Consider the following 26385-nt stretch of genomic DNA (forward strand, 5'->3'; position numbering starts at 1 on the left):
ATATCATTGGTATATGCTAGGTTATAGTCGGCTGAGGTACCTTGTTACATTAGAACAACATCTTTATTATTTATCTTGTTTTGAAATGGCAAAATAATATCAGAAAGATGGATCATGGTCATCGAAGAAGTAGCAGTCTAACGGTCCTCAGCCCATTCATTCTCACGTCTAATAGCAGCTTCCTCCTCTGGAGTGAAGTCATTGACGATGTTGAATGTCCTTCTTATTTCCTCGGGAGATCTTCCTCTGATCATTTCAGCGACGACCTTGCAACCCGCGTCAAGTAAGGGCTTTATGTTGAGGTAGTTTGCCGCCAGAATGATTTCGTACAGCATCTCCTGGTCCACTTTTAGGAATTCCCTGTCCCATGAGTCCACGGGAGCGCTCTTTCTGGAATCGTCATCGTCCTCATCAGGAAAATTGGAGTCTCTGTGGTGTTCTGCCCATTCAATAACCTTCTGTAACACAGAAGACCGAACATTAGGCACGGGCATCACGATCTCGTCGTCGTCATCATCGTCATCGTCATCGCCGTTGTTGTTTTCTTTAGTTTTGTGATTTGTCTCTGAATCTAAGTCTGAGTCTGAATCTGAGTCATTCTGTAGGTTACTGTCGTGCATATCGTTCAGATAGTTTTTCAATAGCAAGGATCTTTCCGCGATTTTCTTGTCTACGGTGAACCGTTCGCCCTCACCACTCACTAGTACAACACTTGAAGTCACCATGTCTGAAGTAAGTCTGCTACTTTATTTCTGTGCTGTTTGTAACGTCTTTCTTCAGTTATTAGCGTTTTGGTATTGCCTTCTTTACATTGATCATTGACCAGCTTCTTCCCCTTCCTCTTCTTGCTTCCAAGACGCCCGGAAAATTCGTCGCAGGGTAATGCTATTATACTGAATTACACATTGTCTCGTATTAAAGGTTACGCTATATATTCTAGTGTGAGTATCAGTAACTACCTTGGTATCAGTCCTTGAATCCATACGAGCTGGAAACACCAAAGTTACTGTACACGCTGGCACTCAGGTCATCCAGTGTCTGGACAGAGTCCAAAGTGGCAAGGTATTCGTTCACGCTACCACTTTCGGCCGACCCCGCAGCTGTTTGAAGCATTTCTTGGCAACAGTCTTTCATGGACATAGAAAAAACAGCCATTTGATAGTTTTGTTGCTCCTCCTGTCCCGGTTTCTTCTTTGCCATGGTCTTCATGCCGACCTTATTCATTATGAAGTGGAATGATTCGTTTATTAGGGATTCTAACACTATGGAGGTTGCCGTGCTTTCGATACATTGGGACAATTCGTTTATCAATTGATTGAAAACTAAGGTGTTAGAATGGAAGCATGTTAACGCTTCCGGATCAAGTGTTTGTGAAAGAAGAAATTCTTGTCCGCCAGAACCCTTAGGAAGGAAAATCGAGATAAGGCTACTATTATTCTGCTGGAATATTTGGGAATTTATATTTTGAAATATGTTCGTGAGGCGAGAGCTGAATTCTTCTAGTGTCAAAGTGTCCCTTGGATGTATACCTTGAAACTCAATTTCAATTTGGTTGGTAACTATTTCATTATAGTCCAGCCAACCTCTATTTAGGATCCACCATGAAAGTGACAAAAATGCCTGTTCATTAATATACACTTCCTGGCCATCCTTCTTTAATTTTTTCGTTGTCATTGAATCAACCATCTTCCCCTGCGGATTGCTCCACCAAGATGTGACCCAGTCATAAAGCCTGTGGTTAATTTTGTTGTGGTTTTCCTGCTGCATCGTTAGTTTTATCGCGGAATCCAAATACTCATTTCTTGTCAAGATATTTAGTTGTAGTCTAGTTAATAGGATCAATGACGACACTGTGTACGTTATTGTCAGCAGCTTGATCAAACTCTTGAGTTCTAACTCGTTCCACAGCTCAGCCTTAGTCTTTAGAGGCGAACTCTCTATACTTTCACTGGACTTCTGTCTAGTGGACTGATTTTTTTGGTCCTTTAATTGAGTAATGATACTGTCCAAATTCAAATCGTTTTCATTCAAAACCATTTCCCATACTGGTAGTAGCTCGTATATTGTGTACAATGAATCTTCCTGTGTTTGCTCAAACCTTCTCTTGATCTGCTCCTTGATAAAGTGCTCTTCAGTGATCCGTAGCTGCTGCTTATACAACCACCTCTTCACGAAGAACACTACCACCGACCCTGTAGTGAATAGAGCAACTATCCCTGTCAACGAAATGAGCAGCTTGCCTCGATGCCTTTGTAGAAGCGAGCGTGATCTTTGATTGGGAGGCATTTTCTAGTGGTTTTTCTGTGCTTGTATCGTGATTCTGTTGATACGATGACTTGTATTACCTACTTCAGCATTTTACCCCATGCTTATTCGAGTCAAGTAATAACCTTGTCATTTTACACGAGAACTAAGTTGTAAGGGAATTTTAAGGAAAAAGGAAAGTACTCATGCATATATATAAATATATATAAATATATATGTTTATCACTCAACTACTCATTAACAGAATTGAGGCGTACAATATTTTAATAGTGCCATATAAACTCTCAGATCACGAAGTTTAGCAACAATAACGTACTATTCATGTCAGAGGAAAAGATAAACGAATTCATGGCCATCACTGGTGCTGATAACGCTGCTATTGCCACTCAATTCATCGAAATGGCAGACGGTAACTTGGACACCGCCATATCATTGTTTTTCGAAAATGGTGGACCCTCCTTGCTGAGCAGCAACAATACCTCTGCTCCTCAAAATTCTGCTTCCATGGCCCCTATCTCAGCGGACGCTGATGCCGATGCCCAATTGGCAGAGAGGTTACAAAGGGAAGCTTATCAGCAACAACATGAACAAGATTTTGTCAGGCCGCCTGATGAGGCAAGACATGAGGTACTTACCGAGAGTTCTGGGTTCCCAACTTCTTATGGCGGCATTGGCGGAAGATTCGAGCCATTGCATCGGATAAACGATATGTTTGATGAAACGAGACCTGAAGGCATCTTCAATCAACGATTGGATGACACGAACACCAACACATACATCAATGATGACTCTTCAGATTCCTTTGAATCGTCTGAAGAAAACGAGGACGACGAGTACGAGTATGTGGAAGAGCCAGTTATTGAACTTGACGAAGATGGTAACATCAAGGAGTATACTAAATTAGTAAGAAAACCTAAATTTATTTCTAAGGAACAGAAGTTGGCTTTATTGTTCAAACCTCCATTTTCAATTATGTCCAAACTGGACCTGGATCAAGCAAAGCAAAAGGCAAGGATCAAGCAAAAATGGATAATGATTAACATTCAAGACTCCGGAATTTTCCAATGTCAGGCTCTCAACAGAGATCTGTGGTCATCCAGACCGGTCAAGACCATAGTAAGAGATAATTTCATTTTTCTACAATACCAATACGAATCACGCAATGCCCAGCCCTATCTACAATTCTATCACTTGAATAATAAAGATGATCTACCTCATATTGCCATACTAGATCCAATCACTGGTGAACGTGTCAAGCAATGGAATAGAGCTGTTCCCATGCCGGAACAATTCATTTCGGAAGTTAGTGCGTTTCTAGCCTCGTTTTCCTTAGATCCTAAGGTCCCTAATCCGACGGTCAATGAACCACCTCCTAAATTAGACCCAACGACTTTAACTGAAGAGCAACAAATGGAACTAGCAATCAAAGAGTCATTAAATAATACCTCAATTGAGTCAAACCAAGAAAAAGTACCGAATGCTGATCAAGGGCAGAAGCAAGTCCAAGATGTAGATTCATTCAATACTGTTGAAGCCAAAGTGCATCCGGAACCGCTAAATAAACCAGGAATAACCACAAGAATCCAAATACGTACTGGTGACGGCACCAGACTAGTTCGCAGATTTAATGCTCTAGAAGACACTGTGCGTACTATTTACGAAGTTGTCAAGACTGAAATGGATGGTTTTGCGGATGCAAAATTCACTCTGAATGATCATCAAAGAGAGGATTTGATTGATAAATTGAATATGAGCATAGCAGACGCCGGATTGAAGAACAGTTCTTTACTGCTCGAGAAAATTGACTCCGAGTAAAATGAGCACATCCTATAGTGGCTGGTTCCTTAGAATAACTAAGTATGTAGATGAGTACTTACTTATATTACGACGGAAATACCCGGATATTGTATTTTTCTTTTCTTGAGCACGTCAAACGGTAAGTAAGAATCACATAGAGAAGACAGAAAATACATAAGTATAGATACATACGAAATTTCACCACGGTACACTATATTGATCAAACAAAATGCGTATAGCGATGCATCTGCTGCTGCTACTTCTATACTTTTTTTTGCTGCCCTTCTCTGGCGCAAACAAAACAGATGCTGCGCACGAAGCCATAGCAACGAACACAAACAACTGGGCCGTGTTAGTGTCTACCTCGCGATTCTGGTTCAATTATAGACATATGGCTAACGTTCTAAGTATGTACAGAACTGTCAAGAGATTGGGTATCCCGGATTCACAAATAATATTGATGCTGAGTGATGATGTGGCGTGCAATTCGAGAAATCTATTTCCTGGAAGTGTGTTTAACAACAAAGATCACGCTATTGATCTTTACGGTGATTCTGTCGAGGTTGACTACAGAGGTTATGAAGTTACTGTGGAGAACTTTATAAGATTATTAACTGACAGATGGACAGAAGATCATCCTAAATCCAAACGGCTGCTGACAGATGAAAATTCTAATATTTTCATATATATGACAGGTCATGGCGGTGATGATTTCTTAAAGTTTCAAGACGCTGAAGAGATTGCCTCTGAAGATATTGCCGATGCGTTTCAGCAAATGTACGAAAAGAAAAGATATAATGAGATCTTCTTCATGATAGATACTTGTCAGGCAAATACGATGTATTCCAAGTTCTACTCTCCCAACATTTTGGCTGTAGGCTCAAGCGAAATGGATGAAAGCTCGTATTCACATCATTCAGATGTAGAAATAGGAGTGGCTGTTATTGATAGATTCACATACTACTGTTTAGATTTTTTGGAGCAAATTGACAAAAATTCCACTTTAACCTTACAGGACCTTTTTGATTCATTTACGTTTGAAAGGATTCACTCCCATGTTGGTGTTAGAACTGATTTGTTTGATAGAGATCCGTCAGAGGTTTTGATTACTGATTTTTTTGCCAATGTACAGAATGTGATTCCCGACAATTCGAAACCTCTTTCCATAAGTCATTATCATCACCACAAAGATTATATCGAAACTGCTCAATATGAGCATGACAATAATGTATTAGATTTGGCTCTGGAGAAATACCATAGAAACATCACTTCCTCCAAAGTTGACAAAATCATTACACATATTAAGTCCAGCAATGTTTTGAATGTTGACATAGATTCTAATGAATATTCCTTCTCTTCTTTCAAACGATCAGCTTCATTAGTACTGGTACATATAATAGCGATCGTGTTCTTCATGTTGAGAGGAAACACTAGTAAAGCGACACATGACCTGTACACTAGTTGAAAGCACTTTCTTCTATTTTTTTACATATAAACATATATTTACATTTAGATATCATTTTTCTTTTTGTCAGAAATTTTTTCTATATTTAACTTTTTTAAACACAATGATACAGATATTTTCACTCATATATACAAAAAGATATCTGTAATAACTATGAATGGAATAGAATATGATCTCAACGTTAGCCACTAGGATTCCGACATTTTGTATTTCCCTGAAAACACTTCGTACTAAAGTCATAAAAAGGTGCCACTCGATTCCTGTACTCAGAGATTATCAGCAAGATGCTATAAATGCATGTGTCGATTCAATTCGACAAGGAACAAAAAGAATTGGAGTATCATTAGCCACAGGGGGGGGTAAGACAGTAATATTCTCAAATCTTATCGATCAGTTGCGTCAAAGCTATTTGGGAGAAAATGAAGGAAGTTTTAAATCGCTGATTTTGGTTCACAGAAGGGAGCTGGCTTTACAAGCGACAAACACTCTCAAAAAAATATTCCCTGAGCTGAAGGTCCATATAGAAATGGGAAAATATGAGTGCGATATTGAAGATTCTGACGTTATTGTTGCATCTGTCCAAACTTTAATCAGAAGGCTCGATAAATATAATTCTGATTCAGTGAATCTCATAATTATTGATGAAGCCCATCATTCTGTAGCTAATTCCTATAGAAGTATTTTAGATCATTTTAATGCTTCAACTACAGAAACGAAAATTCCTGTTGTTGGCTTCAGTGCAACTTTTGAAAGGGCAGATAAGAGAGCTCTGTCGACCGTAATGGATAAAATTGTGTATCATAGGGGAATACTGGAAATGATTGATGACAAGTGGCTATGTGAGGCAAAATTTACGTCAGTAAAAATCGAGGCAGATTTATCAACTGTTAAAAGCACTACGGATGATTTTCAGCTGTCACCGTTATCATCCATTATGAATACAAATGAAATCAATGAGGTAATCCTAAAAACTTACTTACATAAAAAGCAAAAAAAATCGTTAAAATCTACACTATTATTTGGCGTTGATAAAACACATGTACGAAGTTTGCATAAACTATTCAAAGCCAATGGTATCACCACAGACTATGTTACTTCGGATACAAAACAGATAGAACGAGATAATATAATTCAAAAATTCAAGAACGGAGAAATTGAAGTACTGATGAACTGTGGAATATTCACTGAAGGGACAGATATGCCAAACATTGATTGTATACTACTGTGTAGACCCACAAAATCACGGTCACTTTTAATTCAAATGATTGGAAGGGGGTTACGGTTACATCACTCGAAAGACAATTGTCATATCATTGACTTCATTGGGGCTTCTAATGTTGGAGTAGTTTCTGCACCTACGCTACTGGGGATAAGGAGTGATGAAACCGAGTTTGATGACGCTACAATGGAGGACTTAAAAGCAATTCAAGGCGAGATAGTAGCTAAACAACAGAAAATTGATGAAAAATTAAAGGCCTTATTTCAAAATAATGAAACAACAGTGGGAAATGTATCTGAAAGAAATAGCGCTGTCAATTGGATTCAAAATGCAAATTCACTTGATTTGACCCTATGCTCCTTTGATAGTTTTAGAAATTTTACACAAAGTAATAACTCATATCCAGCCGGCAAGGAACTTGATGAAGCTTCTGAAGCAATAAAAGAAATGGAGCTGCTAATGAACTCACAATACCCATGGGTGAAATTCGCCTCTAATGCATGGGGCCTCCCTTTAAAAGGCAAAAACCACTTGAGAGTATACAAAGAGAAATCAGAAGACAAATCATCGGTAGTATATCATTTGAAAATGTATCGACAATTACCCTCTTTTATAACAAACAAATACGCAGACTATGTTCCAAAAAGCATAATAAAAGATGCTAGTCTTTGGAACGTGATGTCAAAGGTGGAAAAGATTATAAATACTTTGAACCAGGACTTGGAAGGGCAAACCATGCAATACCAGGCAATATCAAGCAAATTTTCAAAATGGAGAAACGCAGCTCCTACGCCAAAGCAAAGATGTTTTGTTTTCAAAAAAATTAAGAAAGTGTACGGTGAGTCTGCAAAAGATTTCATTAGTTTATCTTTGGATGACATTACTAAGTATATAGATACGAAGATGACGAAAGGTGATGCTTCGAACTTGATCTTTGCTAGCAGTTTGGCACCTGTCTATCCGCTGAAGTCACTATTACGAATTTTAGAATATCAAAAAAGAAGATCATCTATAAAGTAAAACCTTTACTTATATAATTGTGTGTACATTGGCCAGTATATATGTACCCGTGTAAAAGAACAAGTCACGTAAATCGTACATGCGTTTCTTTCCAGACCTCTTTCTTCCTGATTATGCAGTGTCTAATGTCAAAATCAAATATGTGATTTATATTATTCCTCTTTTGCGAACTAGAAAACAAACCATGACGGTTCTTATTGGCGTCCATTCACGTTTGACTCCTCATTTTCATGAATGTATTGTTGTAAGGATATTTGTCTAATTTGATTCAGTAGATCTTCATCTTGTATTCTTTCGATTTGGAGGGCCGCTAAATCCTTTTCATTGATGAAGCTTTTGATGTTTTCAATCACATCGATTGATTCCTTCGACGTAGGTGTTGGAGGCAATACGTCAAATTCATATACTTCATAGTCCGACCAGATAGATGGAGGAATGGCAGCCATAACTGAAGACTCCTCAGATAATATGGCAAATCGTAATAAATTGATTGGGATTCCTGTAATGAAAAAATGTGATTGTGATTCGTTAGTTCTATTATCATCTACCTTGTCATTTGAATCAATAGTGATGTTTCCATTTTGGTAATCCTGTAAAATAATCGATAATTCGTTATGCAAAAATGATATATCTTCATTTCTAGTCCATAACAATGGGAAACGAGCCATGTATGCTTTCAATTCTAAAACTTCTGCCAAATGACCATCAATAGTTAGATTCTTGGTTAGTGTAATGTCGCCCAAAAGTTTTTCCTTAAAAATTTCTGCAAGTTGTAAAGGATGGTGTTTAAAAGCTTTTAAAAGCGCATTGCGGGCTGAATTTATCTCCTTTATTCTCAAGAAACTTAATACTACACCTACCGAAAATCCTAGGGTATTCCATTCTTTGTAACAGTTCATTAATGGAGAGTCGGACAGCTCAATGATATATTGATAGTCATTATTCAATAAGAAGTAGTGATCGAGAAAATACCGGCATCCTAAGGGATCTTCCAATGGGCTCAGAGACCAAAGAACCTTTGTCCATTCACTAGCGGTACCTATGACACCTCTTTGAGCAAGCGATTGGATGTATCTAAATATAGTCAAGTAGAACTGTCTGTTAAAGAAGTATATGAAAGGTAATTGGCAAGTTAAGGAATCAAAAATAATATTCGCTTTCAAAGCTCTATCGAAGACGAAAAGTGCTCTTTGTAATAATCCGTTAGTATTTGATTTATCGCCCTGCCTAATAAATATCAGGGCGACTTGTAATAACCCAGGTACATGGTATGGAAACTTAGAAGAAATCAGGTTTATAAGGGCTTCATGATCAGGATGAACTATAACACTTAGGTAGAAGTCCATCATTGATTTCTTACTCAAATCGGAATTCAAGGGCTCGAATTTATAAAATGAGATCAATTTTTGCCATTGATTAACATCGTTTTGAATAACATCTTTCCAATCTAACGGTCTCTCCCATAATTGCCAATCTAAAAGATCATCAGAATTTAAAAGTTTCATAGACAGCTCACCTCTTTGAGTAGGAACCCAGTCATCCCTTATCTTGGTAAATTTCAGATGATGCGGATGCATCCCAGGGCCGTTAGGCACCAACTTGTGATCTTTTCCGCCCCAGTTTCTAACCAACCTTTTCATTCTCTGGATCTGTTTCAGCTGCTGAGGAGATACGGGCGTAGACGTCATAGAATCGATATCTTCGAGCGACTCTGGAGAGATATCATCAAATAACAGTTTAAATTCCGTATGAGGGTCCAACTTCTTAAAATCGTTTTGGAAAAACTTGCAAGAATGCTTCAACGATGAAATGGGAAATTTTGTAAATCCCGGATCACTTTCTAAGCTTAAAAAGCACTTCCAAGGTTCAACAAATGTTTCTTCGGATTCTGATGCCGTGAAAAAACCCTCCTCATTAGCTTCACCATTTGTCTCATTCCTACCGTACTTCAATATATCAGTTTTCTTAAACTGTTGAATAATTCTGTCAAACTCTTCGTCATCAGAATTTTCATCATTTCCGACCTCATTGATGTGGTTTTTTGGCTTTTTCTTTGACTTTTTATTCTTTTTCCTTCTAGAAGACTTCGATGCAAGGATGATTTTTTTAGGTTGAGCATTGTTTCCGGCATCGTGTTCACCAGTAACGGGACCTTCTTCATCGTGTCCAGATACTTGCTCTTCATCACTAGAATAATCTGGATCATGTGCATTGTTCATGAGAGAAAAGATATTCTGTTGTTTCTGACCATCACTGGCAGTACTTTTACCACGGGTCACTTTATTCGCGTTGGCGTTTGTTAGTAACGACTCAAGCAGGGCGTTGTCATCCTGTAACTTTCTCAATGCCCTAGAACTCATGTTCAAATACTTCACCAATATGCTTCGACGACTCAAATGCTCCTCTTTTGATTTTCAATCAGTTCTCGATGTGTTACCACTTGCATACATTTTCAGCAAATATTGGTATACTAATAAAAACTATTGTGCATCATATATTACCCGCGTATCGCTTCGTACGATGACTTCTGGCGGGTAAAACTTCAATTTTTCCAGTTTTTTTTCCTTCTTTATTTTTGAAATTCTTCGGTGGCGTTTCGCGACAACTATGAGAAAATAAAAGAGGAGACTTGAAGAAATGGTGCAAAGGGATAGCGAGATTTTGAAGCGTTTACATGCAAAAAGGGTAGAGTTTGGGCTTTAAAGTAAACAAGACCCACTGCATTCGATTACTGCATTTGAGAGGTATTCAACACTATCATTTTAACTCTTAAAAATTATTTACCTAAGCTGAAAAATTTATGAATTCTAACTGCTCTTTGCATTTTCCAAGTTATTGCATTACAAAAATACATGACCACATCTCGTAAATCGCATACGAAAGACAGAAAAGCTGGTGACGAACAGGAGCTGGTGGACTTGAAGTTTAAGTATGATCTTCTGACGAATGAGCTTTTTCATTTAAAAGAGTTTGTTTCACTGGTAGACTACGATCCAACTTATTTCAATGACTCTGAAAGTTACCAGAAATTTCTCAAGGAAACTCACTTATCACTAGAGCAGAGAGGAGACGATCCTGCCAATGATTCAATGAGGAAAAATACAAAAAGTGACCTCAATCGAAGGAGACGTAATCTCAGGACATCGACAGTTGTTAGCTCAGATACAACTAATGAGAAAAAGGGCGATATAGAACTAAAGCTGGAAGCTATCGCACCACTAGTACGAAAGAAATGTGAAGAATTAAAATACAGGCTAAATGATTATTCAAATACCAAAACTTTGGTACCGCAAAAAAGGTCGATAAAGCATTTGAAGAAGAAAGAGGCTACAAGGGTTTTGAAGTTAAAAAGCGAAAGAAACGAAGAGTTACCATCATCACCTGCACATAAAAATGAAGAGAATTATGATCACATTTCCAAAGTCGAAGATACTTCTGACGTTTTCACGATAAAGTATTCCTCTGATGATGGCTCCATTGAAAACGCTAGTGAACATTTTAGTGATAACTTTTATTTCACCACATCCTCTGAAGAGGAGAATATAAAGAAGAAAAGGGGTAGAAAGAAAAAAAAGCCCAGGATAAAGCTAGTAGTGCAACCTCCGAAGCAAACAATAACAAATCCGTTGCATGTAATCAATCCTGAATACAAAAACTTGCATGAGTACATCAATTCTTTTAAGTCCCTAGAGGAAGATCTAACTCTTGGGGAATACAGTCGATATATCGATGAACAAAGAGAGGTCTTATCAAGGCTTAGAAAAGGTGTTGAAAATGGTGCGTTAAAATACGACAAAGAAACGGATTCACTGCAACCTATAACATCAAAAGAGATTAAGATAATTCTAGCATATAAACCAGATCCGATTTCGTATTTTTATAAACAACAAGACCTACAAGTCCACACAGATCATTTAATTAACCAAGGTGTTTACATGAGTAAGCTGTTTAGAAATTCGACAAAATCAAGAATTGCAAGAGCTAAGAAAGTTTCTCAAATGATAGAACAGCATTTCAAACACGTAGCAGGTGCAGAAGAAAGGAAATTGAAGGAGGAGGAGAGGCACAAAAAATCGTTGGCAAGGTTTGCTGTTCAGGCTGTTAAAAAAAGATGGAACATGGCCGAGAAGGCTTATAGGATTCTAAGGAAAGATGAAGAAGAACAATTAAAAAGGATTGAGGGTAAACAACATCTTTCTAAAATGTTAGAGAAGAGTACTCAGTTGCTGGGTGCTCAACTAAACCAGACAAATGAGGATGGGAAAAGCAGTAATTCATCTTCTGACTCAGACAACATATTGAGTGAAAGTGATGTTGATATGGATGATGAATTATCAACATCTTCCGATGATGATGATGATGAAATTGAGCTGAAAAATAAGCCAACAGTAACGGGAGCTACTCCGACGGACGAATCATTAAATTTAACACAATCGAAGGGAAAAAATGAACTTCTTGATGGATCGTCTATAGTATATGAATCTAACAATAGAGATGTGAATCCTCAGTCATTAGAAGAACATGAAAGTACAACCAGTGAAAATTCTATAATGACAGGAGAGGAGTCGTCGATCTATTCGTCCTCGGAAAGTGAAAGTCAAAACGAAAATGATCATGAATCAACCGATAGAACACCATCAGTAGGTTTAAAAGCGCTCTTCGGTAAAGGTGAAGAGTCAAATGGAGAATTGGATCTTGATGATAGTGAAGATTTTACAATCAACAATTCATCCGAAGAAAGTGAAGAATTTGAAAAGGAGGAAATGGCGGATTTGACTGATGATGTTGAAACAGTGAACAAACTTGATCATATTCAAAGTGAAAACAGACATGATGTAAAAGATGTTGCGGAAGATGCCCAAAAAAATATACAAGAAGAGCAGCTATCAGTGGTGGATGTGCCTGTGCCACCTTTATTGAGAGGGGACTTAAGAACTTATCAAAAACAAGGTTTGAACTGGTTAGCTTCTCTGTATAACAACCACACAAATGGTATCCTGGCAGATGAAATGGGCTTGGGTAAAACTATTCAAACAATTTCTCTACTAGCATACTTAGCGTGTGAAAAGGAAAATTGGGGGCCACATCTTATCGTTGTACCTACATCGGTGTTATTGAATTGGGAGATGGAGTTCAAAAGGTTTGCACCGGGGTTCAAAGTCTTGACATACTACGGTTCCCCTCAACAACGAAAAGAGAAGAGGAAAGGTTGGAATAAGCCAGATGCTTTCCACGTTTGTATTGTTTCTTACCAATTAGTAGTCCAAGACCAGCATTCATTCAAGAGAAAGAGATGGCAGTATATGGTACTGGATGAGGCTCATAATATCAAAAACTTTAGATCAACAAGATGGCAAGCACTCTTGAACTTCAACACACAAAGAAGGTTGTTGTTGACTGGTACACCTTTACAAAATAATCTCGCAGAGCTGTGGTCACTGTTATACTTCTTAATGCCGCAGACAGTCATTGACGGAAAAAAAGTGTCTGGATTTGCTGATCTTGATGCATTCCAACAATGGTTTGGACGGCCCGTCGATAAGATCATTGAAACTGGTCAGAATTTCGGACAAGACAAGGAAACAAAGAAGACCGTTGCCAAGTTACATCAAGTTTTACGACCATATCTTTTAAGAAGATTGAAGGCAGATGTTGAGAAACAAATGCCAGCTAAGTATGAGCATATTGTTTATTGTAAGTTATCGAAAAGACAAAGATTCTTATACGATGATTTCATGTCGAGAACTCAAACAAAGGCAACTTTAGCCAGTGGTAATTTTATGTCCATTGTCAACTGTTTGATGCAACTGAGAAAAGTGTGTAACCATCCCAATTTATTTGAGGTGAGACCGATATTAACTTCATTTGTCCTTGAGCATTGTGTGGCCGCTGACTACACTATTGTTGAAAAGACGGTTCTTAAATTGCTTCAGAAGAACAATCAACTTAATCAAATTGATTTAGATTTCATGAACTTAGTGTTTACTAACAATGACAAATATTTAACTTCTTACCAAGCGAAGGAGGTTTCTGAACTGGCGTGTGTGAATGATTTCATCGAAGAAGTTAACAAATTGAAGGAAACTAATAAACAACTTCAGGAGGAATTTGAAGAGACTTCTTTAAATTTTCAAGATGCAAATCAGTATTTCAATTATTCTAATCAACAGAAAGTTGAAGGAACACTTAACAGGCTGAACTTTTTAAAGATGGTAAACAGGCTGAGGTGTGATAGGAGACCCATTTTTGGTAAGAATCTGATTGAGCTATTAACGAGAGATAGGAAGATAGCATACGAAAAATCAAGGATTCTTGATGAAGAATTGATAAAACCATTGCAAACTAGAGCGTTAGACAACAGAAAGATTATAGACACCTTTGCAGTTTTAACGCCTAGCGCTGTTTCATTGGATATAAGAAAGTTAACTTTAGGACTAAATGATGATAGTTCAATAAATGTAAACACGAAGCAGAAGATATTAGAGAAATGCATTGAAGTAGCTAATCCCTTGCACCAACTGCAAACCAAATTAACAATTGCATTCCCAGATAAATCCCTACTTCAATACGATTGTGGTAAACTCCAGAAATTAGCAATTTTATTACAACAACTAAAGGACAATGGCCATAGGGCCCTTATTTTCACACAGATGACAAAAGTTTTGGATGTTCTCGAACAGTTTTTAAATTATCACGGTTACTTGTATATGAGACTAGATGGTGCCACGAAGATTGAAGACCGACAAATTTTAACGGAGAGATTCAACACTGATTCCAGAATTACAGTATTTATTTTATCAAGTAGATCGGGAGGACTGGGTATAAACCTGACTGGTGCGGATACAGTTATTTTTTACGATTCAGATTGGAACCCAGCCATGGACAAACAGTGTCAAGATAGATGTCATAGGATTGGCCAAACTCGAGATGTGCATATATACAGATTTGTCAGCGAGCATACCATAGAAAGCAACATCTTGAAAAAGGCTAACCAAAAAAGACAACTGGATAATGTTGTTATTCAAGAAGGTGACTTCACCACCGATTATTTCAGCAAACTTTCCGTAAGAGACCTACTGGGAACCGAATTTCCCGAGAGTGTCTCAACTGAGGATAAGCCGTTAATAGCGAATGCGGATGTGGCAGCTAAAGACCCTAAACAACTTGAAAGATTACTTGCGCAAGCTGAAGATGAGGATGACGTCAAAGCCGCCAATTTGGCAATGAGAGAAGTGGAAATTGACAACGAGGACTTCGACGAAACTGCAGAAAGAAAAGCAGCGAATGAAAAGGATGATGCTACTACTGAACTTGATGAGTATGAGGGTACTGCCCACGTTGATGAGTACATGATCAGGTTTATCGCCAACGGTTATTATTACTAAGGAACCAGTTCTGTCTCATATAGCTGTCTTCGCTGTCGTACCTAGAACTATATATCTATTGTGAATATTTTTAATAATATATAGCCATAACGAATCGACAAATTGTACTATTATTCCATCAACTGTCTTATTTCTTTGCTATCACAATAAATTGAGCACAGTCCTTGTTACAATTTTGTCGCCTGTTTTATATACCGGGTGATGGCGGTGCGCCACAGCGGAGGGGCATTGCCACATTGCTGCGCGATCAAGGTTGGTTTTTCCAAACAGATTTCAAGAGTAATAAGCACTTAATGCAGTGACGCTTGCCAAAGTACATCAAAAGCAAGATTCCGTTGAACAGAGGTGCTGGAGTGTTGAGTCTGTGCGTTTTTATCCTAAGTTTTTTTTTGTTAACTCGAAGGAGAGCTGTTCTTTTAGGTATACCCTGGCTATATCCCCCTATTTGTTGCAACTATTCAAGTACAGTAGATCGGAAAAAAAAGATCAAAAGAAAAAAATAAGCAGCGAGAGTTCAAGGTTTCAATTCCTTAGTCATCAAATATCATATTTGTCCCTTGTATTTTGTGTCCCAATTGGCACTGTGAAAATCACCGAAATAGTTTATTTTCTGCTTTGTTTTTGGATTTTTTTTTTATTTGAACTTTCGTAACATCTATTGGAAGAAAAGAAATGGATTCTACAGGCGCATCTCAGATTGTTGGAGCATTAGATGTCATTTACTCCCCCAAGTCCAATAATTCTCAACGACAAGAAGCTCAAAAATTTTTAGATGAAGTAAAATTATGTTCAGAATCTCCTTTTTGGGGATATGAAATTGCATTGCAAAACCCCACTAATTCTATATTGAAATACTTCGGGTTAGGGTTATTAGACCATGCAGTGAAGAAAAACTGGAATGATTACGACGAGGAAAAAAGAGTGGCTTTGAGAAAATGGGTCATGGAACTAAATTTTGGCGTGCAGGATTATGATACCAGATATATCAAGGAAAAATTAGCCACTCTATGGGTAGAAGTGGCAAAAAGAACATGGGGAGAAGCTCTTAAACAGACAAATCCCACGGAAGAACAATTGCTCACATCGTGGGTGGACATGGATAATAACCTCTATGAACTTTGGAACATTAACCAGTCGTCAAGAGAACTAGCATTAATAATTTTCAGAATCCTTTTTGAAGATGTTTTCTTGTTGGACGATCTAATTGTTTTGAAGAGAATGACCGTTATCCAGCCTTTATGTGTAATGATAGTTTGCCCCATTGAAGTCTTCGCAATAAAATACAAATTCAGCGATAAGTGGACCAAGTTCAAAGCAAACAAAGAGGGCTGGTTTTCTGTTTGGATTCCCGAATTAAACAACGCATTACAACAAAATAATTCTGAATATATCATAAGACTTTTAGAAACTCTGAAAACATGTTTAAACTGGCCACTGACTGAAGTTATTGTAAGAAATGATGTGTTGACCTCCTTGTTGACTTGTCTCTCCAGCAATATCCCGAGAGCACAGTCTATGGCATTAGATTCGATACACATTTTGTTGACGCGTCCCTATAATAACGAGAGTCATTATCAAATGACGATAGATCGAGTATTCGATAATATGGACTTGTTAGATAGCGTTTATGAAAGTTTACTGTTCGATCCCACTGATGATATAGACGAAACAAAGTATCCTATAATAAAAAAGTTCGTGGATATGATCAGCTGCCTTTATGTTTGCGTCCCTAAGATCAAGGAAACAAATGGACAAATTAACAAATACTTTAAGCTTGTATTAAAGACAACCTATAATCCAAGCTTAATCGTAAGCGGATTAACGTTGGATCTATGGTGTACTTGTCTTCGAAACGACGAATACTTGCCCAAACTGGAAAAATATGTTGTTCCTGACTTGCTACAGTTTGCTGCAGACGCTTTGATATATTATGAACAGATTGAGGGTCATATTTCCAAAAAATTTGCCGAGATTGATTTTCAATCCAAGTCCGAATTTCAAACATTCTGTTCAACTTATAGGAAAAGAATAAGAGACATCATTAGGCTGATTTCGTGTGTGGAATTGGACCTCACTTATGATTGGTTAAACAATAGATTAAATAATTATTTCAGTTCTCCCTTTGGTCAGCAGGTCCTAAGTTCTACATTTTTGGACCATAAATTAGAACCATATCTTGGTGCACTGTCTCAGTATATGATTGTGGAATGTTTTATCAATGGTTGTATAAGATGGAAGATCTGGTATCCAACAGGGGATGATTATGATGAGAAATTGGAGTCCATTTTACAGAAACTGGAAATTTTATCAAACCAATTAATTGCATTAAATTTAAGAGAACCACTATTATTGAAGAAACAGATTCAAAATTTCGCACTTTTTTTGACCATGTTAAAGGATAACGTCCTTTTCACACTTTTAGAAAAAATCATAACAAGTGCCACAATGGATTATCCAGAAATCAATTTGGAAGAAAGAGGCGCTGAGTCAGACGCAGTTAGAGACTTGAGGTATGCTTGCGGTATAGAACTGAATAGAATGGCTTTATTAATGCCTGAATCGCTGAAAAAAATATACCCAGACCTAGAAAATGTCATTGCAAGAATAATGCCCAACTTATCTTACCATGAAAAAATCTCGTTTAAATCGTTCTTATTGATCATTGTGTTAAAATCTTCACTAGATATGAAAGAGGAAAGGTTTGCTAGTATTGTGGATCCAGAACTTTTGGCCTGGTCTGATAAAACTACAGTGGTCGGTCTTTCTGATTTGCATTGGTTCATGGAACGTTTAGGTATTGTTCAAATTGCAGAGTATTTTCAAAGACGTAGTATCAACGAAAACAGCGACCTTCTATCTATTCCAATTGACAATGAGGGTAAAGAATTAAAATCTGAATTAACCAAACGTTGGCAAAGTTTATTCCCTGTTCGTGCAACAAGAATGTTCATTCATTATTCAATGCAGAGTATAAAGACAGATGAAGAATTCAAAATGTTACAAGATTTATGGAAACCCAGAATTGTACCTATCTTACCCTATATTACGAGGTTGTTGTACCAATTACAGTCATACCATGATCCAGATAATTGGAAGGGATTGCCTACAGTTGTACAGTCCTTTGTTAAATATTCTACTATTGAAAGATTCTGGGAGGCCGGCGCTTCAAACAAATCAAAGGATGAATTTATCGATGAACATATGAAGGCGATGCAAACTCTAAGAGACTTCGCGGACTCTGTAGGACACATTATTAGGTACACAAGAGAATATACCCTACTTGTTTTGAGTGCTATATCATCGCTTGGTAGCGTTTTTTACCTTTTGGACGAATCCCCCGATTTACTACTGAACTCTATTGCTATATATAAGACAGGTACTAATGAGATAAGTCCCGGTGTTTCCACACATGGCTGGAAACACATATTGAATATAGCTATTCGTCCTATATTGAAAGGTTGTCCAAAAGAATGTTTGGAGAAATTCATGCCTGCTTTTCTACCAAAATTATTTGAAATTTTAGATGTGCTCCTTTGTCAGAAATGGTCCATGCATATGAATGATATGGACATGAACCCAGTTCCAACTGACGATGATCAGATGACAGAGGAAATTCTGGAAGAAAATTTATTAAGACAACTAACAACAGTTGTTGTCAGAATAGTTATTGACTGTGTTGGGCAAGGTAATGCCAACCCAAACAGTGCTAAAAGCAGGCTAAACAACCATCAACTGGGGATGAGAAAAATCATATTCAATGATTTAAACACTCTTGCACTATTTCTGAAACTTTTGAACCACTTAATATCCTTTAAAGACACAAAGTGTTCGTTCAATTCTATCTTAGTAATGAAATGCTGCTTGACCTCCGTTCTTAATCAAAACAATACTGTTGATGAATATTTTACATTTGAAGTGATGAAGAATTTATTGCTAAACGTATTGTGTAATAGTGCGTTTAAAGATTCTTTCCATGAGGCATTGTACGTCTTCACCGTAATATTTCTAACGCTGTGCAAAGAATATCCCTCAGCTAGAGCATTCCTTTTTGAAATTTCAAATGGTTATAATATTGACGAGCTATACAAAAATCTCAGAAGTGTGGATGAATATAAAACGCAAAGGGCACTAATGATTGATTTTATAGATTGGGTGAAGTCCACGAATGGGAAAGAAGACAGTAATGTGGACCATGCGGGCGATGAAAGGAAAAGACAAGAGAAGAGAGAAGCCATTCTGAAGAAGGCAAATGAGAGATTGATTAAGAAAAACAAAGAAAATGGAGACATGCTAGATGATCCTAATATCGAAGATGGTGCTGTGGGTAATCTCTTTGATGACAACTGAAAAATTGGCACCATATATACGTACATGTATAGACGAGATTAGAGAAATTAATATATATCCGAATTGTACTGAAAATTGTAACTATTGTGAAAAAAAATATCTTTTGTTTAAAACATACTTGGAGTGAAGTTTTTCTAGGAAAGTCGAAAATTGATAAATATGAATATAATTGAGCAGTCTGAACAAGGTATCCTTGAGTTCGTTTTTCAAACTTCTTCACCTTTTCGGATACACGCAAACCAACGGTGATGAGAATAATGTATAAGAGGCAAGTGCATAATTCAACAGCTTTTATACAAAGCCTTGTTGCTAATACTAACACAACAAGACTAGCCACGCAGTCATCTGTTGAAAGAACTAGAAAAAAAGCTTCAAAGGCAAGTCTAAAAAAGAAACCTGGTAAATGGCCAAAAGAAAAGATTCCGGACTGGCTTGAATTGAACGATACTTTTAACAAACATTATAGAAAGCCAACTAACTTTGATTTAAATAAAGTTAACCGATTTTTTAATAATGCAAAAGTAAAATTTGAATGGTGTGTATCTAAATTTGATGACATACCTGGTCAAAAAAGGAAAGACTCCTCTTTGCATCAGGAATCTGACAATGACATATCAAGAAAATATGAACGTGAAAACATCAAACACACTACATCGATCAATTCTTCGCCAGAAGTAATATTTCTCGGAGGAACAAATGTAGGGAAATCTTCTATTTTGAATAATATAACTACCTCACGTGTAAGCAGAGATTTGGGAAGCCTTGCAAGAGTGTCTAAGACGACAGGCTTTACGAAAACTCTCAACTGCTACAATGTGGGGAATAGACTTAAAATGATTGACTCACCTGGGTATGGCTTTGGAAGCAGTAAAGGTCAGGGAAATGTCACTTTACAATATCTCTTGGAGAGAGAAGAACTTGTTAGGTGTTTTCTCTTACTCGCTGGCGATAAGGACATAAATGCCACAGATAATATGATAATTCAATACATCCATGATCACAGAATCCCTTTTGAAGTCGTTTTTACGAAAATGGACAAAGTTAGAGACTTAGATAAGTTTAAGAAGAAGGTTACCTCTTCAGGTTTAATGGACCTTCCAGCTCTCCCCAAACTTATATTTACGAACTCGCTCACATCCAGTACGTCTCCTAAACGGTTCGGTATAGACTTTCTAAGATATACAATATTTCAAAGTTGTGGCCTGATTTCATGACCAAATATATATATATATATATATGTAAAAATAATTGTTGAATGCATTTCAAGTTTGATGTAAGGCCTTTGTGTAAACAGGTAACATGACATGCGATGAGGCTCAACCACTCTTGACCTTTTTCTTATTTCGATCGATATTCTGCGAAGCTCCGTGATGGCAACATTAAATTGGAAAAAAAAAGCGAAAAGAGCTGAAACTTGGAAACTGCAATAAGGGTATTTCGTACCAAGCAATCGTAAGGGAGCATTTACAGCAGTACATTCAGGTGTTTGAAGATAGAGCATAATGTCAATCATCGGGAGGAGTGCTATTCTCAATCTAAGAAATTCACTATGTTCTTTGCGTATGAGCAAGAGATCGTTCGTATCTTCTCCAATTAACCATAGTGTAAAAGCTGTGAAGTTCTTGAAGGCCCAAAGACGAAAACAGAAAAATGAAGCCAAGCAAGCTACTTTAAAGGCTTCGACCGATAAAGTCGATCCAGTTTTGGGTCGTGTTGACACCCCCTTCATAACACGTATTATGGCAGAGCTAAAAGAACCACTAGTTCTGTCTAAAGGTTTCAACATCGAAGAAGTAGACAAGTTCTTTGCGGCTATTGAGTCAGCTAAACGTGAAAGAGCAGAGCTATCAGGTTTAAACACAGAGGTTGTGGGTCTTGAAGACATAGAGACTTTAGAAGCAAAACGTGAAGCTATTTTGAGAATATTGAGCATGAGAAACTCCGAGAATAAAAACGCTATTAAACTGGCAGTCGAACTTGCACGAAAGGAGTTTGAGAGATTTCCAGGCGACACTGGTTCTAGTGAAGTTCAAGCAGCTTGTATGACTGTTCGTATCCAGAATATGGCAAACCATATAAAAGAGCATCGTAAAGACTTTGCGAACACTAGAAATTTGAGAATATTAGTTCAAGAAAGGCAGGCGATTTTGAGATATTTGAAAAGGGATAATCCGGAGAAATACTACTGGACCATTCAAAAGCTGGGGCTGAACGATGCTGCTATAATGGATGAATTCAATATGGATAGACGTTATATGCAAGATTATGAATTTTTTGGCAATAAAGTATTGATAAAGGACTCTAAAAAAGTGGCAAGCCAAAAGCGTAAGGAGGTAAGAAAACAAAAAAGGGCTACATTTTAGGGTAATTTGAATCTTATGTAGAAAAGCTTGTAAATAAGAGATCGTCATATTCTTTTCTTTTCTTTTCTATTCACCCTATTTCCTTTGTAATATACGAATCAATTATTATTTTCATGTTGATCTGCTTCATTTTTTAGAAAGGTCTTAGTAAAATGCATTAAGTTTACGGCTACGTATACCATATTAAAAAAAGAAGAAAAAAATGGGAATATATATTTCTGGCTAGGCTCCTAAAAGCGCTGTATTTTCGTCTGGATCATCCGAGTCTGTTAAATATTCGTCACTATCCACTTCATCGTCTTCAGTTTCCTTCAAAATTTCAGCGTAGCTCATAATTTTGTCCCAATCAGGGAAAAGTACGTAATAAGCCTCGATCAACCCAATTAATAGCATAGCGCTTCCAATACCAATCCAAAGCCCATACAATTTCATGTCGAAGAACCAACTTAGGATCAACGCTAAGGGGATTCCAAATAGATAGTACGCCATAAGGTTTACTATACTTCCTAAGGATTGCATACCTTGACCTCTTAGGCACGACCCAGCAACAGCATTAAGTGAATCAAAATTCTGCACAACACCTACCAAGGGCAATACTTGGGCAACTAATTTGATGACTTCAGGATCTTTCGAGTATATGTTGGCAATTAAATTACGCCCAAATACCAATATGCAGCAATTAGTGAACCCTGCAACAAATGAGAACGACAGACCAACTTGAGAAGAGATGTGCGCATAATCAGTCCTCTTTGCGCCAATGAAGTTGGCTATTCTTGTAGATGTGGATATTCCGATTGCAAAGGGTACCATGTAAAGTAATGCTGCCATGGTAGATACTGCAGATTGAGCAGCTAAATAACTTACACCATAATATGCACTAAATAACGTCAGCAGTTCATATGATAGTTCTTCAGCTTCTAACATTATAATACCTGAGAAGGCCAAATGACCCAAATCCTTCCAATGGGTGAAAGCCTTTTTTGAAAATCCACCCCAGCATTTTCTTCCTTCAATATGCAGCACATAAAGTAATAGTAAAAAAAACATCAGCCAGAAATTTAATACCACAGCAATTGCGGCCCCAATGAACCCAACACCAATGTACTTATTCCAAACAAGAGTATAACTGACTAATACGTTCAAAGGAGCGCATATCGTTAGGACATAGATGCCTGCATCGAATATACCTTGAGCTTGTAAGAATCGTTTTAAATTCTCAAAAAAAATGTACGCTGGCGCTCCCAGTATCAGTACTTTTAAAAATCGAGACGTTAAGTTGATTAATTCTTTCTCAGGAATGATATAAGAAAGAAGAGGTTCAGAATACCACCACATAAATGCAAAAGGTATATATATGACTAATGAAAACGCAATGCAACGTTGAAGGTGAACTCCGACACTATAAAACCTTCCAGAGCCATATGCTTGAGGGCACAGAGTATCCAGACTAGTGGCAATGCCTTCAAATATTGCTAGTGTTATATTAGAAGTCATAGACGCTAATGACACAGCTGCTAGCTCATTTTTACCTAAATGGCCTACAGTTAGTGAACATACCATAGGAAAAATCTGTTCTAGTAAAAACGTGAAAATTAAAGGGAAGGAGTAAGATGCTAAAACTTTTGCCTCTGATTTGAAAGTCACATGGCTATGAGCCAATTCGGCAAGCGCCTCTGAATCGTTCTCATTGAGTTCTTGATAAATTGTGGGGATAGAGCCCCGACTAGTTACAGATACGAATGATGGCCGTCTACGGTGCGAAGCATTTTTAGCGTCCATTGCCGTGCTTTGTATCAATTTTTGTTTCTGAGCTTGGAGTCTATTCATGAATTCATCATATTCCAGTTCTCTTCCAGAATGTTCCTGTACTCCATCTGGTGTATTTCTGCCACTTGCATCCTCATTATCAGAGTTGTATACTGATGAGTATCGTCTTTCATGTTCATGTAGAATCCAATCAACATCTTGTAGTGAAAGATCGGGAGTTTCTGAGACCCTTGAGGGTAGAGAAATAGTTCTGCTTAGTTCGCCATCTTCTTCGTCATGATAGTATAGGTCAGGTTCTTCTTCAATATTACCCAGGTACGGACTTGGCTCATGGACATTACTTCCGAAATCGTTTGTTAAAGATCTAAAGCTTCGCTGATCATTGTTACTCTTTCTTGCACGAAATTTTCGCACCAGAGGATTCTTCTTGTTGGGAGGAAGAAAACCCAACGATATCCTCCTGTGGGTGTTCCCAATACCCATACCATTCGTTCGGAGAGAAGGATGCACTTCCGAAAGTGTCTTCGACAAAATCCCGGTCATTGTTTTACCTTTTCTTCTTTTTTCAACCTACCAATTTATTCGTATAGCGGTTAATGTTATACGTGTAACTTATTTAGCTTATATATTGGTGTTTTCTCAGTAGAAGAATTACTCTGCTTATACAAAATTGCAATCAACTTTTGTCCCTTTACCTGCGCGAAATAGAAAACTTCCTTGATGAAATATTCTATATCACATGGAAAGTATGAAAGAGGAATAGAAAGCTGGTATTGATATTGTGAGGAAGCGCTGGATGGTATCGTTTACAGCTTCTATTAGAGATGCCCCTGGTGCTTATTTTCTTCTATTGTGTTTTGTGTTGCAGAGTGGCTACAAACTAACTGGTCCTGAAAGAAATAAAAATATCATTAAAGTTCACAGATCATTTAGAAAACCATTTCACCTCTTTGTGAGTCCAATAAGTTGTTATTATAAAATTACTATACATATAAACCAAGATCATTGCACTATCTACTTGAGTAGCAAATACACAATAGTTTAAAACACATCTGGCAGTTTTTCAATGACGTATGCATGACCCCCCACACTCATTAAAGGTATACCAGGGATTTTTCTAATTCTCTGCTTTAAACCAGCATCATTTGTAGCTACAATATAACATTTATGTTGTAAAACTCTATGCACCAAACAATCATCCGCATATGTACCCTTGTGCGAGCAGCTAAGTCTCTTTATTCTTGGATCACGAGCCAACTTTAAGGCGATACGGTACTTGGGACCCAATTTTTCCAACTCTGCCATCACACAATCAGTAATTAATGGGTTACATTTTGCGAGTAGGCAATCCATCATGCCTCTAACAATATCTACTTTCTTCTGGATGGAAAAATTTATGAAATTGGTATCTATTAGCACTTGATAAGGTGGCTTTATGGCTTCATTGTACTGAAAGAAAAGTGCACTTGATACTTGTGGTATGTTTCTGGTTAACTCAGGGTCTTCTTTATCTTTAATGTTTTCTTGATTTTTCTTCAATCTTTGGTCTTTCTTGGTGTTCAAAGTTCTTTTTACCAAACCAAACTTTCTTGTTTTCTTAGCTTTACCCATACTTAACTATAGTCGCAGTATCTATTATCTTTGGAATCAAAGTTATTTTATGATAATGAGAAGAGATGCTTATTAAATAGGCATTGTTCAAGAATAGTTTAATACTGAAAAATTTTAACCGTCAATCGTGATGATTTAGAAAATATGTAAAACATCTTGTTACATCTTCTAGTGGTGATTGGAATTTACATGATTTTTGAAACAATTGTTAGGCCAATAAGAAGTTTGATGGTAATAATGTATATTCTGACATTATATGTTGGTCGAATATGAACAAAAAATACTGAATGTCTGATAGTAAAAATAACGTCACAGACAGGATTCGAACCTGCGCAGGTAAAACCCAATGCCTAATTGCTTTTCGGAGGAAATAGCAGGGCATCGCCTTAACCACTCGGCCACTGGGACGAGAACACTACGGGAAGTTTTGTATCTTAAGATGAGATACGTCAGTATGACAATACATCATTCTAAACGTTCATAAAACACATATGAAACAATCTTATAACGAAACGAACAGATTGAACAACATAAGGTAAAACTCTGCTTTTCCGAGCTGAACTAATCAAATGTATAAATACCTGAACAATTAGTTAGATTCGAGATTCCGCGCTTCCACTATTTAGTATAAACCATATCTTATATAATATATAGGATAAGTAACATCCCGTGAATTAAGTTGATAAGTCGTTTTGACAATAAGTTACTTCCCTAAGTGTTGTAATATAAATCAACTATCATCTACTAACTAGTAGTCATATTACTAGTATATTATCATATACGGTGTTAGAAGATGACGCAAATGATGAGATATAGTCATCTAAACTAGTGGAAGCTGAAACGCAAGGATTGATAATGTAATAGGATCAATGAATAAGAACATATAAAACGATGATAATAATGTTTATAGAATTGTGTAGAATTGCAGATTCCCTTTTATGGATTCCTAAATCCCTGAGGAGAACTTCTAGTATATCTACATACTTAATATTATTGCCTTATAAAAAATGGAATCCCAACAATTACATCAAACTCCACTATTATCTCACTAAGATAGTATATTAGGATTGTCAAGACATCCCGGTATTACTCGAGCCCGTAATACAACAGGAAGTATCTGTTATTCTATACATTATATACTTCATG

At 37.2% G+C, this 26385-nt stretch overlaps 12 protein-coding genes and 1 non-coding gene across 13 annotated transcripts; 7 read left to right on the forward strand and 6 right to left on the reverse strand.

The window, feature by feature from the left end:
• Positions 1-137: 137 nt before the first annotated feature.
• SKP1 (SCF ubiquitin ligase subunit SKP1) lies at positions 138-725 on the reverse strand (the record flags this gene model as incomplete). Its single annotated transcript, XM_056221523.1, has 1 exon — positions 138-725. The coding sequence occupies one exon, from the start codon at positions 723-725 to the stop codon at positions 138-140; it is 588 nt and encodes a 195-aa protein (XP_056081305.1).
• Positions 726-966: 241 nt separating this feature from the next.
• Positions 967-2286, reverse strand: PEX3 (Pex3p; the record flags this gene model as incomplete). Its single annotated transcript, XM_056221524.1, has 1 exon — positions 967-2286. The coding sequence occupies one exon, from the start codon at positions 2284-2286 to the stop codon at positions 967-969; it is 1320 nt and encodes a 439-aa protein (XP_056081306.1).
• A 300-nt stretch (positions 2287-2586) lies between these two features.
• On the forward strand, positions 2587-4080 carry UBX5 (DNA protein crosslink repair co-factor UBX5; the record flags this gene model as incomplete). The annotated part of the gene is made up of 1 exon (XM_056221525.1): positions 2587-4080. One exon carries the CDS (start codon positions 2587-2589, stop codon positions 4078-4080), a length of 1494 nt encoding a protein of 497 aa, XP_056081307.1.
• A 211-nt stretch (positions 4081-4291) lies between these two features.
• On the forward strand, positions 4292-5527 carry GPI8 (GPI-anchor transamidase; the record flags this gene model as incomplete). Its single annotated transcript, XM_056221526.1, has 1 exon — positions 4292-5527. The coding sequence occupies one exon, from the start codon at positions 4292-4294 to the stop codon at positions 5525-5527; it is 1236 nt and encodes a 411-aa protein (XP_056081308.1).
• A 169-nt stretch (positions 5528-5696) lies between these two features.
• On the forward strand, positions 5697-7766 carry IRC3 (double-stranded DNA-dependent ATPase; the record flags this gene model as incomplete). Its single annotated transcript, XM_056221527.1, has 1 exon — positions 5697-7766. One exon carries the CDS (start codon positions 5697-5699, stop codon positions 7764-7766), a length of 2070 nt encoding a protein of 689 aa, XP_056081309.1.
• Positions 7767-7960: 194 nt separating this feature from the next.
• On the reverse strand, positions 7961-10126 carry RQC1 (Rqc1p; the record flags this gene model as incomplete). The annotated part of the gene is made up of 1 exon (XM_056221528.1): positions 7961-10126. The coding sequence occupies one exon, from the start codon at positions 10124-10126 to the stop codon at positions 7961-7963; it is 2166 nt and encodes a 721-aa protein (XP_056081310.1).
• Positions 10127-10618: 492 nt separating this feature from the next.
• Positions 10619-15151, forward strand: SWR1 (chromatin-remodeling protein SWR1; the record flags this gene model as incomplete). Its single annotated transcript, XM_056221529.1, has 1 exon — positions 10619-15151. One exon carries the CDS (start codon positions 10619-10621, stop codon positions 15149-15151), a length of 4533 nt encoding a protein of 1510 aa, XP_056081311.1.
• A 672-nt stretch (positions 15152-15823) lies between these two features.
• On the forward strand, positions 15824-19498 carry MSN5 (karyopherin MSN5; the record flags this gene model as incomplete). Its single annotated transcript, XM_056221530.1, has 1 exon — positions 15824-19498. One exon carries the CDS (start codon positions 15824-15826, stop codon positions 19496-19498), a length of 3675 nt encoding a protein of 1224 aa, XP_056081312.1.
• Positions 19499-19746: 248 nt separating this feature from the next.
• Positions 19747-20712, forward strand: MRX8 (translation initiation/elongation factor MRX8; the record flags this gene model as incomplete). The annotated part of the gene is made up of 1 exon (XM_056221532.1): positions 19747-20712. One exon carries the CDS (start codon positions 19747-19749, stop codon positions 20710-20712), a length of 966 nt encoding a protein of 321 aa, XP_056081313.1.
• Positions 20713-21000: 288 nt separating this feature from the next.
• Positions 21001-21861, forward strand: MRPS28 (mitochondrial 37S ribosomal protein uS15m; the record flags this gene model as incomplete). The annotated part of the gene is made up of 1 exon (XM_056221533.1): positions 21001-21861. The coding sequence occupies one exon, from the start codon at positions 21001-21003 to the stop codon at positions 21859-21861; it is 861 nt and encodes a 286-aa protein (XP_056081314.1).
• Positions 21862-22083: 222 nt separating this feature from the next.
• Positions 22084-24171, reverse strand: SMKI04G5400 (uncharacterized protein; the record flags this gene model as incomplete). Its single annotated transcript, XM_056221534.1, has 1 exon — positions 22084-24171. The coding sequence occupies one exon, from the start codon at positions 24169-24171 to the stop codon at positions 22084-22086; it is 2088 nt and encodes a 695-aa protein (XP_056081315.1).
• A 498-nt stretch (positions 24172-24669) lies between these two features.
• FCF1 (rRNA-processing protein FCF1) lies at positions 24670-25239 on the reverse strand (the record flags this gene model as incomplete). The annotated part of the gene is made up of 1 exon (XM_056221535.1): positions 24670-25239. The coding sequence occupies one exon, from the start codon at positions 25237-25239 to the stop codon at positions 24670-24672; it is 570 nt and encodes a 189-aa protein (XP_056081316.1).
• A 307-nt stretch (positions 25240-25546) lies between these two features.
• Positions 25547-25647, reverse strand: Smki_4.trna22S. The gene is given in 2 exon segments: positions 25547-25591; positions 25611-25647. It is a non-coding gene; the product is annotated as a tRNA-Ser (tRNA).
• Between the last annotated feature and the right edge of the window lie 738 nt (positions 25648-26385).

The sequence above is a fragment of the Saccharomyces mikatae genome, assembly GCF_947241705.1.
Source record: "Saccharomyces mikatae IFO 1815 strain IFO1815 genome assembly, chromosome: 4".
NCBI lineage: Eukaryota > Fungi > Ascomycota > Saccharomycetes > Saccharomycetales > Saccharomycetaceae > Saccharomyces > Saccharomyces mikatae.